Source organism: Impatiens glandulifera, chromosome 7 (genome assembly GCF_907164915.1).
Source record: "Impatiens glandulifera chromosome 7, dImpGla2.1, whole genome shotgun sequence".
NCBI classification, from domain to species: Eukaryota; Viridiplantae; Streptophyta; class Magnoliopsida; order Ericales; family Balsaminaceae; genus Impatiens; species Impatiens glandulifera.
This window is the reverse complement of record NC_061868.1, coordinates 45,224,132-45,245,932: the sequence shown is the minus strand read 5'-3', so window position 1 is coordinate 45,245,932 and position 21,801 is coordinate 45,224,132. Positions and strand designations below refer to the sequence as shown.

Here is a 21,801-nt window from a genome sequence, read left to right as displayed (position 1 = left end):
TCAATTTTCCAATCAATCACATCACTCATTTCATTAACCAAAATACTAAAATATCCTCTATTTTAAATTATTATTTTTTATTTTATTCATATATATATCAATACCCTTTAAGTCTTTTTATCAAAAATAATCATCACCTCCTCAAAATTATCACCAATCATTACATTTTTCCCTCTCTAGATTTTTTCAAAAACCCCAATCCGAACAAGGCCAAAGTGAAGAAATGATTAAGTTTGGAAGATGGACATTTACTTTTGTCTTTTGATTTAAGGTAAGTTTCATAATATCAAAATATTTAATTTGTAATGAGTTCTCTTAAGCTCACTAATACCTTGGTGAAGTAAAATACATAAACTTTTTAAAATTTCAATTTTGTGGGTTTGAGTCCATAACAACTCTAACATATTTATCGGTATCTAATTATAGAAATATTACCATTGTTTTCACTTTGTAGTCTATTCCATGAAGAAGTTTTCAAAGATTATATTTTGCGTTTTGTTGCTATGTATGATAAATGTTTTTCTTCTATTAAAGAGTATTAATTTTTTGTTTTTCTCTTGAATTTGGAAGACTTGTTCACCCCATATAATCTAGATGCTGTGTAATTTGTTGTTCACAAGTTTTGACTTGATTAGTACTTATTCTTTGATATTCAAAGATATTATGTATGTGTTGAAGTTTTATTTGAGTTTGTAATTCATTTGGGATCACTCATTTTTTCAACTTTTTTTTTTTTATTATTTGAAATGTTGTTTGTACTTGATGAAGTGATAATAACATTTGTGACTATTATTCTTCATGGAATATCTTAATAAGACTATTTAAATTTAAAACAAAGAAAAAATATGACAATCTTGTTTAGTATTATAAAATAATTAAATATATATTTTCTTTTAAAATTTTAAAAAATGATTTTATGACAAATTTATTTAATAATATAAACAAATATATATATATATATTATATTATATTATATTATATAATATAATATAATATAATATAATAGAAGGGTAGTAAGCTAGCTTCGTTTTTTATCGTTTAGACAAGATTTTTTACATTTTAATAATATTTTTTTTAGAAATAAATAAATATTTAAACTTCTATTATGGAAGAATAAATTTAAATTTATTTATTAAATTGAAATTAATCTTTATAATTGATTAAAAAGAATTGAATTAATTTAGATATTTTTTTATTGAGATTAATAAAAAAAATGTGACAAGGTAATGAAATCAACTGCTGATTTACTTTTACATTATCTACGAGTGAATAGTAGGTTGAGTTTTTGTAATATTACTAAGTTTTTAGGGTGATGTATGAGTTTTTAGGTATTTATTAAAAAGTTTATAATGAAATTTAAAACCGCTAATTCCATCCAAATTATTGTTTGGTATACTATATGGTTAGAGGGAAATTATCGATCGTAATCGTCTGATACGCATAACTCATAATGATATGAGTAATTATAGGGGGAGCGAAAGATTTATAGCAAATGTGTAGCGAACCTATGTAGCGAATGTGCAACGAACCTATGTAGCGAATGTGCAGCGAACTTATGTGGAAAGCTGACTAGGCATGATGACTCAACATTTCAAATTTTATTTACTCTCTCTAGGTCATTAATAATTTCTCTATTCTTTTTATTAATCATTTATTTTTTTTATCTCTTCTTCAATCTTTATTAATAATTTATTTTTATAGTTAATTTGTAAATATATATTTATATATTTTATTATTTAACTTATTTATTTATAAGAAATTTAGAATAATAATAATAGGGACAATAACAAATTAAATCGTTTTAAGAAATTTCGCTCCCCCTATTACGACGTTACCTAAGGTGGAGTCCGTTAGAGAATTAATCGTTTTTCTTGAAAACGTACGAGTTCGATAACATATTGAGTAACATGTTTGTATTTTTCTTTTTCTTATGTTAATTTTTATTTTGTCGTTATATTTAAAATATTTATAAATATAACATTACAATATAAACTATAAAAGAATTTGTTTTTTTTCATTTTGAGATGGGCATGCGCAACACTCATTACCAAATCTTTGTCTTTCATCATTTCCTTTCCTCCACAGCACACAAAACCCATTTCTGTTCACACACAAAAAGGCTAGTCAATAGCCACGCCAAAATTATACATTGCATGTATATATATATAAAAACAAATTCACAATAATTTATAACATGTTTAAAAAACATGCTAAATATAAAATAAATAAAAATTCAACGTGATAATAAAATAAGTTTTTTTTATTTAATTTTTAAAACATAATATATTCCTTCAATATTTTTTTTTGAAAAAGCTATGTATATATTAAAATTAAAAAAAAATCAGCACAAGGACAAATCACGAAGAAAAAAAAAATGGTACTCAATAAGTTATTGAGCATGTAAATTCTGGAGAAAATGATTAATTGTCCGACAGACTCTACTAGTTGTTCTAAACGAATCTTAGAAAACATCATAATAATAATATTATGAATGATATGAATCAGACGACTACAATCATTGAAAGTTTTGACGATTTTTCTCCAACCAGATAATTCACCAAATAATAATTGAGATGATAACCCAAATATGTAGACCTGACATATCAGTCGAATCAATTCAAACTTCTCAGTAACTACTCAAAAACTCGAGCATCACCCAATGAATCTCAGTAATAAATCGTCCTCAACAATGCAAAAGTAAGTGAGTTGCTGATTCAATTTCTTCGTAACACATACAACTAGTCATAATACAGTCTTTTTTCATGCACATATCATCTGTTAGAATTCCACCATGGATAACGTTTCATCTAAAGAACGAGATCTTAGATTGAATCTTTGACTCTTAAAATTTTTCTCAACAAAAATGATATGAAAACATCTTAACCAACAACTAAAAAGATTAATGCCCCCACATGAAAACTATTAATATCATCTTGTTTAGTTGCTTCCGTCCTAACAAAATTGAGTTCCACTTATCCTATTTCAATTTTGATTTTCTTATAATTTAGAAAGTTACAAGGACTGATTTGAATAAGATTTCTAATCTTCTGATGAGAAATTAAAAAGAATTTGAAAAAGATGCACGCCAAAATGTGAAAGGATCAAAATATGTGGTTGGCAATCTTTTTTTCTGGTGCATAAAGAATATTAAAAATATATAAAAATAGAAAGAATAACTTAAAAGTTAGGACTCTATACAAGTTGGTAAATAAGTCCAAAAATGCATACATGTGGGCCGTACAATGTGCCATTAAAAAGAATCAATTGGTCACACCATATATATTACTACTTCTTTTTACTATATTCTTATCTTTACACTATTTCTTAATATACCTACCTTTTTTTTCTTCTTTTTATTGTTCTATTCCTTCCTTTGAATAACAAATAAGTATATTCCTTTTATAATTACTACCAAATATTATCAAATTTATAATCAACCATTCATCAATTTGGTGTAAAGAATAACAATTGTGTCTTAAAGCAGAGGAGTGTGTTGATCATCATTTTCCGAAAAAAAACAAACAAACAATTTAAGCCATTGAATATGAAACTAACCAAACTCATCCTGTAATTGTGACATTCATTACAAAGAAAGTAAAATTTATTTTCCGAATCAAAGCTAATATCCAAAATGCAATAGTCAATAATACTAAAGCAACTTAACAACAACATAAGGACACAACACGATTGCATTAATTAAAATTAATGTTACAGGTGGTGGTCGGACATATGTATATATGATGGCGATCGTCTCGACGAAGCAAATCTAACATGAAGGTCCGTCAGTTTGAGAACCAATCAAGTCAGAAAAGCCATAATCGCAGGAAATCAGCTAGAGACTAAAGTGGGATGACATAACATCAGCTAAATTTACCAATTTCCATCTTTTTCTTTATTGCTTTTTGACCATGATATACAAATGAATCCAATATTCCTGAAATAGTGAACACGCCTGCACAAGGTTTTCAAGAAAAACCACTATAGTGAAAACAATAATAATAATAATACTAGATGAAACATCGAAAATAACAGATCTTTGATTGCATAGATTTTGCTATCTTTATGACCAAGACAAAGGGTGAATATGTCATCTTTTGACCTTATTTATGATCGGGTAGTTTGTTGATTCATCCACGATACAATTTGGATAAAGTAATATGACCATGAAATAAAAAAACAAAAAAGACCAAAAGGTCCTGAGTAGCCATGTTGTGGGGTGTCATGCTAGTTTTCCTTTAATTAAAAAAAAACGAAAAATAGTGATACTGGATTCAAACAACTTGATGATAGTGACATCGCAAAGGACCGGGTAAAAGAGGAGATCAACTCAACCCTCATAGTAGAAGGTTAGTTCATTTCGTAGAGCACGAGGCTCAAGACCACAAGATTTGGAGCATTCATTACTATTTTCTAAGAAAAATACATATTTAATCACTTAATAATAAGAGGCAAGCTACACAAAAATCAAAATAGTTACTTGCAGAAAAAATGTAAGATCCAAATAATCTCTTATCCCATAATCAATCAAATCATCGTCCAAAATACCAAACTAGCCTTACTTATTTTTATAACATTCTAAATATTAAATACAAATGATATAGAGCTTGCCTTACTTAATTAAATCATCGTCCAAAATACCAAACTAGCCTTACTTATTTTTATAACATTCTAAATATTAAATACAAATGATATAGAGCTTGCCTTACTTAATCCCATAATCTTGTTTGATGAAAAGTAATTATTTGGGTTAAATTACTAAAATATCTTTTTGTATTTAAAATTTTAATTTTATAAAAAGTTAAAGGAGTATTTTTTGTCGATGAATCTAGTTAGTTGATTGTTGAAAGTATATGTAATGTGATGAGGGGATTATTTGGAAATACCCAAATTACCCGAGATCAAACAAGCTCATAGTCATTTAAACCAATAATTCACTCTTTTTTTTATCGAACAAGCTCTATTTTCTTCAGGAATGGTGTAATAAGAAAGTGAGACGACAAGTTATACCTCCGACTATAGCACAAACATTTGTCAGGAAGTGTAGAAATGAAATGTGCTGCTCAGTAAATGTCACCTGTAACAGAAATAAGAGTAACAAAGAATAAGTGAATAACATAGTTACTTTCTATCTACAAGGCATGGATTGCAGGGAAGTTACTTTCTATCTACAAGGCATGGATTGCAGGGACTGCTCAAGGCAGATTGCATCATAAATCTTTCAGGGAATTCAATAGTGAGAAAAAGCAATAAAGCTTGAGGTAGTACAGTTAGACCTTAATTGGTGAAAGATCATAAAAAAAGAAAACTCCAGGAAGTGACATAGTGCGTCCTGCTTCGGCACCTATAAAATGTTCAGTCACGGAGAACTGCACGGAACAAATAGTATGAAGAAGCTGTCATGTTCAACATACTAAGAAAGAATAGTGAGTAAGAAGCTATGGTTAGATAATAAACCTGATTTGTTTGGATAGTTTGGCCATTGACATCTTTGTAAACTGTAGGTACCACCTGCATTACATGGTTTAATCAAGTCAATCATTCATATTTTCCATCTCACTCTTCAGATACATTTGACCGAAATTTATTGATGTTTTGACCAAAAGTGTTCACATAAACTATTCATGTATCCAATTGGTTTTTATACGAATAAAATGTTCCTAAGCCACAAGGATATTTAATATCATGGAGTTGGAATTGTTCAAACATTGCCCAAACCCTGATCCTATGAAACCTGGAATTTGTAATCCTCACAAGGTTGTATTTATTGGCTGTACAAATGGAAACAAATGCTTTGTTTTTCAATTTACTAATTGGAAATGAGAAGTTAGAAAAATAATAAAGTATTCAAATACTAAAATCTTAGGCCTTGTTTGATCTTGGGTTATTTGAATAACCAAGTGGTTATTTCAAAGTAATCTTGTTTGATGTAAGTTGTTGAAAATGAGTTTATTTGGGTAAAAAAAATAGGAGTATAAATATATATTAGAAAAATGAGGTATTTTGATTGATGGGTGGATTGTTAGTTGGCCAGCTGCATCAACTGTTGAAAGAAGTAGCGAGGTTTTTTGAAAATAATCTCAAATAACCCAAATCAAACAAGGCCTTAAACATCACCAATTCAATGTGGCTTGATGATTGATACGCTCAAGTCCCGTGTTCAACACTTGCTATACAAACTTTAACCTTTCTTAAAAGAAAAATTCTTAACATATGCCATGCAAACTTCACATGTCTACAAATAAATATCTGGGTAAGAGTTGTAGCCACTACCAGGATAACATAAATAAACTTATAAAACATCATATACAAAGGAATCTAAACTGGAGAGCACTGGAACTGACATGTATCATAAACTAGTCCAAGTTTGGGAAGAAGAGAAGCAAATCATATTGTCCAAGGATTATAAGAATTTTAAAGGCTCTAGTGTATCCAATCACATTAAAGTTTTTCATCAAGAACCTATTCTAAGCTCAGTAAAGAAGATAATTTCTAAGGAGAACAAAAATCTGTAGACTGATACTTTATCACATTTTTCATACAAATAAAAAAGGAAGAGATAATAAAAAATTACCTTTATGAAGTATTGGTACATTCCGCTAGGTGTTTCTTGTATCCAGTTTACTCTGCAAAATCATATAATAAGGAATAAGACTTCCAGAATATGATGTATCGGTATTTAAGCAAGAAAATAATCCTTAATAAACAAGTCAAATGAAATACCTATCAAGTGGGTTCACAACACCAGGGAAATATTCTCCAAAGGATAATCTATTGATCGTGTGACTTATCTACATCATTTGTCATTCAAGAAAATATTTTCTCAGCATAATATAATAGGAGAATAAAAAGTCACATAAAAGGTGGAAGAGGAGAGACGAATACAGAAGAACATGGCAGGATCGGTTTAAGGGAAAAAAAATAGTAAGGTAGAGGATGGATCATATCCTACATTAAAAGTATCCTTTTGAAATGTCAGCAGATCATGAACATGAACACCGGATTGGTGAAAACTTTTCCCAGGAGCAAAATGAAAGTTTCCAGCCACTTTATTAACCTCCAAGAATCCATAGATATTGCATCCTTCACCATCTTCATCCTTTATCTTTTGCAGAAAACCTTCTCGTTTGCACTGAGGGTGACATGCAAGTTAAGAATAATCAAACATGATAAATCACAAAACTAACATGGAAATATACCAAAAAAAAGAAGCATTATTCCACTCTACTACATCAAACACAGGAGAAGAAAATACAACATTTTCAAATCAGAACTACAGGGACAGTAACAACAAAATCATCATTAATTCGATGTAGGAATAGACTTGAAAGAAGCTAAGGCCCAGAATACACAATGGAACCCTGAACTTGTGAGGGATAGTGTACCCTAAGAGTATGAACTCAAAATACAGTGGTTTTGATTAGAGAGAAAGAAGATATTCAAAAGCTATATAGTAAAAACAAGTTCAGGATTCTCCTTGAAGCAAAATTAGTTTATTTTTAAGTTAAAGTTCGTATTGATAAAGTTATCGTGAATTGCTACATGTCGCAAAAGAAATTTCTTGCAATACAAACAACAATTCGAAGGAAAGGGAAGGGGAAAAGAGAGGAAGAAAAAGGTAAAGGGAAAAAAGCCTCGACATGAGGCAAGATAATCTCAATTTGAACAAGAGGCCTTCATTGGAATATAGTCGAAAGATTTTATGTAAAAAGTAAAATAGTTTTTGTTATCACATAGATGTGTATAATTTAATGCAGCAAAATCTAGATTGTGCTAGGTTAAGCCAACTCATGAGAATTTATAGGTTGGGAACTTGCTCATTTATGAAAAGACTTTATCACTAAAGTTTGTGAATTCTTTGCATAGCAAGCATCAAGTATAAATCATCGAAGCCATCAGCATGAACATGGAAGTCACTACTTGATGTTAGTAGAGCAGGTTAAGCTTTATAACGAACAATATGATTCTTCAGGGACACAAAAAATGACAAAAGAATGGATAGATCAGAGACAAGTCATTTCAATTTGAAGCTCCACGTTCTATATTTCAAATTAAGCCATGAGTACTTTATTAGAAGAAATGTAACATTTGGTGTAAAGGATAAACAAAATAGTTGTCTACAAATAAGGTCAACGCACACAAAAGTACCTCTACTAGTAAAAACTCACTTTTGTCTCTTAACGTAGTCCATCCCCTACCATTTATTATAAACAAAATATATTATCATGTTCCTCAATGGTACAAACAGAGAACTGTTACACCTGATATAACTTGTATATCTATTCCATTGAGGCAGATATGAACACCTACTCCCTCAATTCATCTTTGCAAAAGAAAGTAAATGTACTCCACTTCTAGAAACCCCAGCAAAACAAACGAGAGCTTCTGAGTTTTTTCAATCAATAAACTAACAGAAAGGATAAGAGACTCAGCAGACCTGATCTAACAAGTCTGGGTTAGACACTGCCCAACCTTTCTTTCGATATGCTTCACGTACTTCTTCACAGGTATTACAACATTCATCATCTGACTGCAAAATAATTAGAAACAAGGAAGATCCCTTAAGCCCAGGAATGCTGAAAGTTACATAATGAGTGGAGGAGAATGAAAACAAGATAACAGAACATAAGAAAGTAAGTCTACCTAACTAGTTATGTTCCATTATTGAAAGGGGTGTTCAAAAAATGACTTCATCAATACTTGTGATGTATGGCATAATAAAACTAAAGCCGGTTCTTGCTGCATTTATAACTTCCACATAATCACATGTGATCATTTTTCTAGTTAACAGTATGTGATCAAGCATCCACAGTGATTCTATCTGGATAAAGAGGTTTTTACATAAAACGGGAAAACTTCCAAAGGATAGGCTTAATGGTTTTATTCTAGATAGAGATCACTAATTAGCAAATCAGACCAGGCTGTTTTATTCAAGTCTAGGACATTCATTCAATATTTCCCCGGAAAAATGTATAATCTTCTAAAAAAAACATACCACTTCTGCACCAAAACAAGAACCACAATATGTTTCATTGTGTTCAAGCCTTCCCCCATGTCTTTGCAAAGGCTTCTCAATCTGCAATAATTATGACAAGTCAGTGACAAAAGTAAAACTAAGAGCAGAAGATGAGATAAAATATGCAAAAACAGTAGCATTGGAAGACAATTATAATGATCTAACAGGTCATCCAACAGGAGTAAAATCTTAACACTTTTATGTACAGCAGGAGAAAAAGCACTACGCTATGAAGCAAATAAATTAATAGGATCCAAAAAATAAAGGATAAGCCTTCAACGAAGAAATGAAAATGGTTCAAATTGTTTCATGTAGGAGCAGTGACATTTACATGCATAGGATCCATTTGAGTTGTGCATTTGCACTCAAGAAGAAGGATAAACACGTCATGAAGTCATGCTGTTTGTGCAATTCCTCCAGAGATGAGGGATGATGAAGTACCTAAATGTATTGGCATCTTAGAATATTGTCAGAGATAAGAAGGTACTAGTTACAAACCTTGGGAGCACCAATACCATCCGGCTTGGATTCTATCACATTGCCATGAACATCAAGTCTATGCTTTATTATATCATGTTTCTGCAAGAAATACATATCATACCTCAGTAAAATGAAGACTGGAAAAAATCAAAGAAAATCAAGGACAATGGAGGGGGCTGTAAATCCACATTTCCATGTCCTCTGGAAAAACTTTGACCTCAAGAATGCATTCAATCAAGTTAGACAGAAAGCGAAAAAACAGACAAGGTTTCTTTCAGACAACCAAATACTTAAAAATGTGGTACTAATTTTGTCTGCAAAAATCATCTAGTGGAACTCTATTCAGCCTTCAAGCACTTCCTGTATTTTACTACTATCTCATTTCCGTGTCATTCTTCCTATATCAATAATGATTTTCTGTTATATTTTATTACCTCTTTATCCAGATAGGAGGTTATAAAATCAATCATAGATTCAGTGCATCTTCACTGCATCAGAGGTTGTCACCATAGAACAAGATTAAAATGAAAACTGTAGTAATATATCATAAATACATACAACATCTAGATGTTGCTCTCCACTGATGTCCATGGCATCAAGGCTGAGAACAGAACACGCAAGTGCTGGAAATGTGACATCGAACTGCACACTCAAGTAGAAGGAAAAATATTAGAGAAAACGTGAAATGAAGAAGACACACGCCAAGAACTCAAGGAATGTCCAGGAAATAAAAAGTGAGAAAATTCAATATTAGACTTCAAAAAACTAATCTCAATAAATGTTTTCAGTGATAAGACTAACTCTGTTTCATATGAACAAATGATTCAAGAGATGTAAACCAATTAACAAAACTTTAGAACTTTAAGTATTTCCATAATTCAAAATGCCTAGTCTCCCCAAAATTGAGAAAAATAAATTTTAAAGATTATGAATTTTCTCATGTAAACAGAAAAAAGCCCAAGGGCATATGATCGATTTTATCCTTCTAGTGACAGAGAAATGGTATATTACATTAATACGTAAAGTTTCTCCTCTTGAGGTGTCCACTACTAGTTTTGTCTCTGTGGCAGCATGCAAATATAATCCTGATAAACAGTCAAGAAATGAATAATCAATATAACATCATTACTATTCGAGAAGCAGGTAAACAAAAGAAAAAAAGTAAAATAAAAAAGAAGAAAGGATCATCAAGTAAACATATCGACAGTGTATAAAGAAACATGAGAGAAGATATGATAAGATGAAAATTCAACTGCAAGACTACATTAAGTACATAGCCAGACTGCATTAATAGGATACAAATTGCACTTAGAATTGGAGAATTATTTGTCAGAAATCAAGTTCATCCAGAAAATGCCATTATATTTCCTGCAAAAAATACACACACATGCTATATTAAAGGTGAATCCCGTTCTCAAAAAAAAAAAGGTGAATCCTTTTTGGCACCTCTTTGTCAAGAATGCTATGACCAGTCAAGCAAGACATACCACATTCCCCATGTCATGTCTTATTTTTCTATTTTATTGTTCTTCTTGAACATTTAAGTAATATGCATTATGCAGGAACACTTGTAATCAAGTTTTAGATATAACTCAGAAACATCTGAGCCATTCATATATGAACAAAAAGGGCATTTCTCCTTAATTATCCCGGTTTAGCATGAACTACTCTTTTGCTCCATCGACATTATAACCCCTATTTTCATTTGGTCAATCAACTCTGTCCATCATTTCAGGAATAAACCTTTGAATGATGGTTAACTCGCAGAAGTTATTATTGCTTTTACTTTTGGTGGTAAGTTAGAATTTTAATGTTTTGACAATTCAATATGGCACATGGATGAATTGTTCAATGTACAACATATCACTTGTTTAAAACTCGATAAAAACATTGTTTGTATGCATAGAAGTCGCATTTGGAATTACTCTACTGATACAAATTACTTGTAGTTTTGTTTTAAAACTGTCAACACTAATATTAATTACATAACACAAGCTTATAGACTAATGCTAACCCTTTCAGTGTTTGGTTCTTTGATAGCCTAAATTCAAATTGCTTCTTTTACAATGTCAATTTAAGTAACATGATTCACTTAAAACTATGGAGCATTGAACGTCAATGGAAATCCAACAAATAAACAAACACCATTCCTTGCACCAAAGGCAGACAGACATCTAATAAATGCAATTTGACATAGAATTCAACAAATAGAAGGATTAATAAGGACTAACTAAGCTCGGAGAAGAAAAGGAGGAGCATGACGATGGAAGAAGCAAGGGTAATGACGCCGCCGGAGATTGTACGGCTAAAGAAATCCTCGTTGATCTTAGGATATGCATCCAAGTTCCGAATCCTGCTCAATATATTATCCATGTAACCTGAAAACAGTTGTTTTTTTTTGTTTTCTTTGTACCTGAAATCGATTATTTACGTATATGTATCGATTTGTATTTGTGTATCATCTATATGATTGAAGAAAGTCGCGTCTGATTTGGTATGTAGAAGAGAGAGATCGGTCTCTAAGTTTCTTCTTCTTCTGCCCTAATCTAGAATATGGAAGATCAATATGGATTCGCCGGAGAATCGTCTCCCCGTCCTTCTTTGCTCATTCAACATCTACTACAGTTTTATTTTATTAATTAATTCATGTTCATTAATAAAATATATAAATAAAAATCCTCTAAAATTAATCACATTTAATATTTTTACCTAATAAAATCACATTAGTTATCTTCAAAATTCTTTTTGAAGACAATGTTGCTTTCAAAACGCCTCTAACTATGATAGGAGAACGGATAGATCGGGGTAGGGAATGCGTTTACTGTTCCGTTTTATTCTACCTTGTTCGATTTTAGGAAAACCCGACGATTTTATGAAAACTCGACGAAATACCTTTATATCATTTATTTAAAAAATATAAATATATATATATATTTCATAAAATTATATAAACGGATATTTTAATATTATATATTGTAATATATTTAAAATTATATTATTATATAAAAAAATATATTCAATTATGTTTAATAGTGTTCGGGATAAAATTAAAGAGAGTCAGGGACATAAATATCATCCCGCCCAGTGTCCTCTTATTTCCCGACAACTTCCGGCCTGACACCCATCCCCGTTCAGTTTCGAAAAAAAATCGTCCCTAACAAGACAATTTAGATAAAAACCGCATGACTAATCTATATATATATATATAATGATGCTTAATTTTTAAAGTGTCCGGATTGCCGGGTCGAGAGTTGTGGTTAATTTGGATATATGTGAGAGTAAATGGATACTTGGGTCGGATTGTGGATTGACCCGCCCATAAACTTAAAACGGTTAAAAATAAAATTAAAAATGCTATAAGTATGGTTCGAACTTGCAAACCTAACAAAAACAAGTACAACTTTTTAGCCAACTAGGCTAATAACACTTTATATTTTAAATTCAACCCAAAATTTGATAAACGTGTGACATTTTAACCATATAAGTTCAATTTCTTAACTAACTAACTAATATATATATATATATATATATATATATAATGATGCTTAATTTTTAAAGTGTCCGGATTGCCGGGTCGAGAGTTGTGGTTAATTTTGATATATGTGAGAGTAATGGATACTTGGGCCAGATTGTGAGTTGACCCGCCCATAAACTTAAAACGATTAAAAATAAAATTAAAAATACTATAGGGTTCGAACTTGCAACCTAACAAAACAAGTACAACCTTTTAACCAACTACGGTAATAACACTTTATATTTTAAATTCAACTCAAAATATGATAAACGCGTGACATTTTAACAATATAAGTTCAACTTTTTAACTAACTAATATATATATATATAATGATGCTTAATTTTTAAAGTGTCCGGATTGCCGGGTCGAGAGCTGTGGTTAATTTGGATATATGTGAGAGTAATGGATACTTGGGTCGGATTGTGGGTTGACCTGCCCATAAACTTAAAACGGTTAAAAATAAAATTAAAAATATTATAAGTATGGTTCGAACTTGCAACCTAATAAAACAAGTACAACATTTTAACCAACTAGACTAATAACATTATATATTTTAAATTCAACCCAAAATTTGATAAACGCGTGACATTTTAACAATATAAGTTTAACTTTTTAACTAACTAATATATATATATATATAATGATGCTTAATTTTTAAAGTGTCCGGATTGCCGGGTCGAGAGCTGTGGTTAATTTGGATATATGTGAGAGTAAATGGATACTTGGGTCGGATTGTGGGTTGACCCGCCCATAAAAATTTTACCGTAATATTTTTTTCACGATTTTTTATATTATTACTCGTGCAAATGCACGGGATATATGCTAGTTATAATTGTTATTCATATGTAAACTTAGGTAGGCCCTATTGCTAACCTATTTTTAGGATGTTTACTAGGAGAGAATATGAAATTTGGTAATTTTTTTAAAAAATGGCTAAATTTTGGTATATCACAAGTTCACAATTTTCTTAATTTTCCATGGACGACTAGATCAAAATGCAGCAAAATTGTTATTTCTTAAATAAGTATTTTTTGGACTTGGGCTAAATCCAGTTATCTATCTTAAGAGTTGAGAAAAGACTTTTATAAAAAAAAAATATCTTCTTGGATTAATTAGTAAATCTCACACGTTTTGCAGCCCATTCCAATAAACCATGGACTAATAACCCATAAGTCTTAGGAAGCTAAAACACAATTAAACTTTTATTGGCGCCTAAGCCAAAATCCAAATCATACCTAAGGATTAGTTAATCCAAGTAATTGAAGTCCTTCAAAACCCTAAGCCTAACCCCACTGCCTAAACAAAAACCATGCGCTAAGGATTAACTTAATCCAAGTAATTGACTATTAAAATAATTGCTTTAAAGTCACTAAAAATACATTGCATTTAAAATAATTAGTAATATAATTTATGAAACGTTGAGATTCATTTCGGAGGGTGGGTATACTCGTTTGGGGGAGTTAATTATTATTTTCGAGGACCTACGAGATCGATAATGTATTGAGTTACGTGGTTGTATTTTTTTTTATAGATTCACTCTTCATAGACAAACTTGGGATTTGCGATCCCAAATAGGATATTTATGCCCTCAGGTTCTTTATATGGAAATAAGAGGCTGATGGGTCATTCCTTTTGACTCGCATGAGAATTTGCCTCGTCGAGAAGTTGAAGAAAAAGTCGCTGAATTAACCTATTTTTTTTGCGTGTACCATCAATTTTGGATTTATGTAAAAAAAAAAAAAATTGGGATAGGATTTTAATAAATTTCCCCTTCAAAATAGTTTCCGTTCATCCGGCTCAAGAATAAATCAATATATTCGTAAAAAAATGAAAACGTTTAGACTAAATATAAATTCAAATAGAATAGAAGCTAAAAAAACAAATTCTCACGACATATTTTAAGTTAGGCTTAAATTATTCTTATCATTTTGAATATAAATGAACCATTTAAAAAATATATAATTTTACAAGACATAAAAACACATTCAAAACAAAAGAATTGCAACTTAAAATTCAAGAATTGTCTAAAGAAAATAATTTATATTCATAGCCTTTAACATAATTATAATCATACCCATAAATTAAACTATATTTAATTAAGCTTTTGGCTACACATGAAAAAAAAAATGCAATTCAAGTTGAGATTATGAATGCTTAGTGAATATGTGTACTTTCCATAATTCAATGGATTATTTTAATCATGAAGAGTTGTGTTATTTATTTAATTGTGGACATTCTTTGTGTTCCTTCTCTACTTACAACTTTAAATCTTTCTCTGATTTCCTTCACCTTGTCATCACATCATGCGTGCATGCTTATAAATATATGCAAAAGGGACAAAACCCAAATGGGATAAGATATGGATCTTTTGATTTTATACTATAATTACATTAAAATGGTGTAGTTTAGCTTTTGGTGGCAACTAGAGATATAATCATTTTTAAATTTAAAACTAGAGATTTTGATTCATTTCATCGATTAGTCAAATGAGATTTGATTTTGAGTAATCGGGAATATATTTGAAATATCTAATAAAGTATTAGAGGCATGTCTTATTGTTTTGGCCATGTTTTAATTACCATAATATATATATAGAAACTAAAATACAACTATAGGAGGACAATTTAAGAACTTGCGTGGAAAGGGTGAATAAATTTCAATAAATTTAGATTGTTTATTGTTATAAGTTTAGTAGATTATTTGAATTTGAAAATATCTAGTTAGTTTTTGTTAGAACAAAATTGATCAAACAAGTAACTTTTTTACTTGACAAATCCAGTGCAATCTTGAAAGGATCAAATCAAATCAAATCATGGATTTTACTTTATAATATATGATCGATGAGGAATATTAATCTTTTACCCTTATTATACAATATTCTATTATTCTCTATTTTGCCTTGCCCTTTAAACTTTGTAACATTTATGTTATTAATCTATAATTTAATAATAAAAATTAAAGTTTCAACTATTGGATGAAATCTTGAACTCAATCACACCAATTGATATTGACATTCCATTGCTTTCTTTCTTGTGGTTGATTAGACTTCCCTTTGTTTATTCTTATAAAAAAACACATTTATTAGAACATTTGAATATCTTGATTTTAAATTAAACATACAATAAATAATTTACAAAAAGCAGGTTATGGACTAACCATCAAGCTGCTAGTTGACAATACTAAACACATATAAAGTGCTCTAAGGTATATTATATTTTAGATTAGCACCATATGCACAAGTTGAATGCACTTAGAAATATTATTAATATAAATAAGAAAATAAATACAAGTTTAAAATATTTGTTTTCGTATAGATACTCACTCGACTCGAGATAAATCAAATGATAAAAGTTGTGTATAAGAGATGCGATTGATTAAAAAATGTTTGAGATTTGTTAAAATAAAAAAGAAAAGTTATATGCATGGATCAACATCTCACTTGTTAATTTAGCTCTTTTGTTAATTAAGTTTTTATATTTGATCATGTTTACCTCCATATATATATACTCACTCTAGATTTTTTATAATATTTATTTATGTAATGACCTTAAGAGAAATTAATGGGTAGTTATATTTCAAAATTGTTATTATTATTATTTTAAAAGGGTAAGGGCAAATTTAGGTATTTTCCCTGTTTATAATCCATTTCCACTAAAGGTAGTGATGAGTGGCCAAAGATATATATTAATTATATAGTGCACCTATATATTGTACATGGGCTCATGTGCATAAAAATAAAATAAAAACATAGATGTGATGTTCAATTATTGTGGTGTCTAAAATGTTGTATAATGTAAAATCAAATTAATTAGTTCTCAAATTTTGTAAAATTAAGAGTTTATTTAAAATTAATAATAATTATATACTATTGTTATTTATATATATAATTAAGTATAAAATTAATAAATAAAAAATAATACTAAAGAAAATAATAATGATAAATTAATCATATGAGTTCATTTATTTAAATAGATAATTTGTTTTTAAAGTTATAAATATAAATTATTTTTTCATAGATTCAGTATGATTAATTTTAAAATAACCAATTCTTTAAAAAAATTCTTTAAAAAATTCACAATATTCCATTATGAAAACGAATTAGTATGAAAAGATATTTATAGGATGTAAAGTAGTACACAATTAAAAACAAAAAAGTTGTAAAGTACTACTAAGTAATTATTAAGCTAGTACAATTTAAAATTCTTATCTAAATTGAGTAGAATTTAAAATTCTTATCTAAATATAAATTGGATTTTTTATTTATTATTAAATAGTCTAAACTAATCCTACATAGTTTGAATCGCTCAATCACAATTCACATGATTCAAATCATTAACTAATATATATAGTTAGAATAAAGTAGAACTAACATGATACCCATATTCATGGACGTGATTCCCGCTTAAACTCAAAGCGTTTTCAGATGGAATCGAATCGGTAACTTTTTAGTCTTAAATCATTAACTAAATTATTATATATTATCTTTTAAATATTTTTATTAAAAAAAAAAACTTACATCCTCAAGATCATTATATTATAGGATGGAAAGTAGTAAAAAAAAAGTTTTTGTAAAGTTGTACTATTAAATAATTATTAAGCTAGTACAATTTAAAGATTAAAATAAATTGGGCCACAGTAAATAGTTAGTGAGAATGAAAATGAATATTCATCAAGAGTGGGCTGAAAGATGTGGGGCCCACAGGAATTAATTACTTTTGCGGAATATGGTGGGCTTTGAGTGGGTAAAGCACTTTGGTTTGATTAAGTGGGCCCAGATGAATCATGTCCAGGCGTAGATGACTATGAACATGTCACATCTTAATATTAAAGCCCATTATGGGCCCATTAAGCGTTTTCATTTTCCCCATCTTGTGGGTCCCAATGTCTTAACTGAAAACTAAGAGGCAGTTTGTTCTGTTTATATTTATTTAAATATTTTTTTAATGTCATATACATAACTACTTATTATAATAATAATAATTATTATTATTTTAAAAAGTGAAGCAAGTTAACATATGAGATCTGTGTAGAAAAATGAGAGTTTCCATTAAAAAAAATGAAGCATGACATCATACAAAATCGAATCGTTAAACGATGAACATGTCAACCGACTTCACCAATTTTCCGGAACAAAATTGTAATCCTAACGTTATTGGTATTCTTCAATTTCTTAATCATGTTTCACAAGATAATAACATGATCTTTAACTCGAAAGAAAATTGTTTTGAGGTATAGTGAGAGTTAGGTTGTAAGAAAATTTACATTCAAGTTGATTCTGTCCAATATTTATATTAACCAAATTAAAAAAGTTAATACCAAATATAATAACATGACTGATATAAATTTTTTACATAATAAAAAGTTAAAAACCTGTATGTCAAATATATAATATTTTCAAATAATTACACCAAATGTATGTCAGTACTTGAAATATATTAATTAAAATTATGATATACAAAATATTTAATATATAAACAAATTTATTTGTAAGTTTATGCTTACTAAGATAATTTGTTTTGAAACTGTTATTATATTTGTGTTTTTATAATTGATTTTGTTCAATTAATTATTGTATTATTATTAAATTTATAGGGTTGAATATATAATAAATTATAAAATTGACGTTGTACTTGATATATAATCACATGGTGATCATATGAAAAGTCTTGATATATTTATCATTGAAAATGGTCCATAAAAAAGAGTGTTATCAACAACAAAAAAAAAAAATTACATGAAATTAAAAATAAAAATAAATAAATTGAAAAACTTAACAAAAATGCAAAATCATCCGAGACAAGTCTACATTTTTACCGGATGCCACCTCTAACAACGTCATGAGAATGTTGTTTTGAATGGACCGCATAATTATAATTGGTTGTCTATAGCTGTCGAAAGTTCTCCAGTTACAATACAACAAAATATTTCATCAAAAAAGAACGAGAATATATAAAATTCCACCGTTTTAAACCAACCAATATACCTGCCTCCACTCAAACCTTCCAACAATTGCCAATAGATTTTGACATAACCCATTAAACCCCAGTCAAGATCCGAAGAAGGCTCCAATTTCCATACAAGTGGAAAATACACTAAATTAATACACTAGAAGTCATTACATTTTGTTCTTGTTTATTTATTCTTCCTCTTCTTTTAGTTGTATATATTTCATATATATTTTGTTTTCACTTTATCATGAATAAGACAAAGAAAAGTAGGTTTCATGAACTGGCTCATGGACTAATGAGTAATGACTATATTCTGTTTGGTTACCAGTCAAAGAAAACCAGTTCCTAAAATGTCAAGCCTAACTCAGAGATCGAGACAAATGGCCAAGAAATTTAGTTGATAGAAGAAAATGATACCTACCTTATAATTATAATATTATTTGTTAATTTTCCGTGACCCCCAAAATCAACCAACCAAAAATTATAAATTAAAGGATTCTTACACTTTTAAATATACTTTATTTTATGCGCCTAACCAATTCTTTCTTTTTGACGATCATATATATTCTCTATGTGAAAAGAATCAATAAATGTATATTTCAAATTAATTCTCCACATGGCAAGACATGGCCTCCGGTTTTGACTGCCCAAGCACGGTATTTATATATATATGGCACCACCACCACTACTAGCTAGCACTCATTTTGTGTTTATAATTTCATCCTTCAAAAATACTATTAATGGAGAATATTCCCATGCATGCATGTATATACATGTTTTTTATACAATTTATTCTTTTGATTATATATTGAATTCAAATCTCCAATCAAAATTAGGTTGATCGCCATTAAGTCGAGTTTCGGATCAATTTAAATCCGATTTTACTATATCGGTTATCTTTATCAAGACCCTACTTACATCTAACCCTAAATCTAGCTAGTGAATTTGATGCATCAGATATTGAGATGGTTTGTATCAAAACCCTATATCAATTCATTTAGATAAAAAAAAAATTGGGTTTGGTTTGAATTTGAATGATCATCATCTTTAATATGAATATTATATGTACAAAAAACTAAACATAATTTCCAAGATTCTAATTGAAATGTTAGGTGTGGAATGTTTTTGAAAGTGAATTATATATAAATTAAAATATGATTCTGAATTAATTATGGAATATTAGTGAAATGTGAAGGAACTTTCTCTCGATTGGGTCGGTGGTACAATTCTCCAAGAATCTACACTATTAATTAATGACAAATCAAGCATCTACTTTCCTTCTAAATTAATATACTTAATTACCTAATTGATTAATTAAATAATTAGCAGGTATATATACTACAACATTAAAACTGATTAGAGTATATATATATACCTTTATATATATATATATATATAGATCCAAATAATTATAAGAAAAATAATAATAATTAATGAAGTAGTTCAAAGCATGAATGTACACTCAAAGTTTAATGATAAGAAAAGTCATGTCAGATACTAAAGAAGAGTTGGGTTGCTTTATGATGAGGTGATGTGATCGAGGTCCTGTTTGTTTTTTTCTTTACCTTATAGTGGGGCTGATAGTTTGAAACCACAACATTGTAGGTGCGGATCAAACAACAAAGATTGTCGGCTTTGTTCATGCGCAATTTGCTTTTTTATTATTATTTTCTTCAACCATTTTTACTTATAACATGCTATGTTGTGAACAATTATTGGAGGTCCAATACATGACCATTGTCACGTGTTGATTAATATTGGTTAATACTTCATATAATATGCACATATATATAATAATCATGGTGGTTTTGTAATTAGCTATATAGTTCTAGATTCGTGTGCCCGTTGTTTCTGTGTTGGATCTTGTTGTTTTATTTATTTATTATTTTAAAAACAAAGTTTTTCTCTAAATGTTTATTTAGAAAAGTTGTGTTCTTTGTAATTTAGTGATGATTGAAAAGTTGAATAAAATGATCATAACATAAAGTGGTAAATAATTGGAGATTTGAAGTTGAAGTAAAAAATAAATGGCATCACACGTTTAGACAAGGACAAATTCATTGGCCCACGATAATGACTAATTTTATTAAGATTTGAAGTTGACGAGTTTGGCACACACATGATATGTATGATCTAATTCGAAAAAACCGATAGTAATTTTATTATTTTTTCCAACATTTTTGTTTATATAGAACTATAGATCTTTTTTACTTTGTTGTATAATTTATATAGAAATTCGGATTACCGTGTTTCTAATGGTCGTTTTTCTAAACTTTTAGAAGCTAAATTTGGTGTTTGCTTGGATAGATGCTTCCTCAAGAGATTTTAATGTCAAGTTTAACTAAAACTAACTACTACAATTGGTTACCATGAGTAGTAAGTTATCATTTCCTTTCAAATTGAAGTTTGACCATTGAGGTTTGAAATTTGGACACAATCAATTTCAAACATGTTCAATTATATTCCTACTCCCCTTAAATAGTTTGTCTTTGTCATTGTCATTGTAAGATACAATTTTAATATTTGATGATAACTTTAAAGCACATTAGCCAGACCATTAAATTACTTTTTGATGGAGACTTTTTATAAGGAAGAATCTTTTAGTTATTCAGTCAACAATTATATATGTCGCGTGCGGTTGTCTATCAGATGAAAATGATACAAACATTATGATTAAAATAATTAGTGATAATTAATATTTGATATAATTAGTTAATCAAGTACAAAATTAATAGGTATATCACATCACAAATAATTCAATTCTTCGAAAGAATCTAGATCAACTTCAATCTTTAGAAACTTAAGATTTGTAAAAGAAAGTCGAGATCTCTTTGACAATGGTACAA

At 29.1% G+C, this 21,801-nt stretch overlaps 1 protein-coding gene across 1 annotated transcript; it reads right to left on the bottom strand.

Annotated features, from left to right (window-relative positions):
- Positions 1-3,543: 3,543 nt before the first annotated feature.
- LOC124945713 (endoplasmic reticulum-Golgi intermediate compartment protein 3-like) lies at positions 3,544-12,110 on the bottom strand. The gene is made up of 13 exons (XM_047486192.1): positions 11,725-12,110; positions 10,505-10,578; positions 10,052-10,135; positions 9,512-9,592; positions 8,993-9,073; positions 8,435-8,527; positions 6,950-7,129; positions 6,721-6,788; positions 6,572-6,623; positions 5,455-5,508; positions 5,274-5,366; positions 5,008-5,074; positions 3,544-3,952 (listed from the first exon to the last, which is right to left on the bottom strand). Exons 1-13 carry the CDS (start codon positions 11,864-11,866, stop codon positions 3,861-3,863), a joined length of 1,161 nt encoding a protein of 386 aa, XP_047342148.1. The 5' UTR covers positions 11,867-12,110; the 3' UTR covers positions 3,544-3,860.
- Positions 12,111-21,801: the final 9,691 nt, after the last annotated feature.

What these genes read in the sequence shown, in the direction of transcription:
- LOC124945713 (XM_047486192.1), bottom strand. Translation starts at nt 11,866, where the DNA reads ATGGATAATATATTGAGCAGGATTCGGAACTTGGATGCATATCCTAAG. An exon ending in ATGGTATTGGTGCTCCCAAG is followed by an intron (nt 9,074 to 9,511) that starts GTTTGTAACTAG and finishes TAATTATTGCAG; the next exon opens with ATTGAGAAGCCTTTGCAAAG. An exon ending in CTTGTTTTGGTGCAGAAGTG is followed by an intron (nt 8,528 to 8,992) that starts GTATGTTTTTTT and finishes ATTATTTTGCAG; the next exon opens with TCAGATGATGAATGTTGTAA.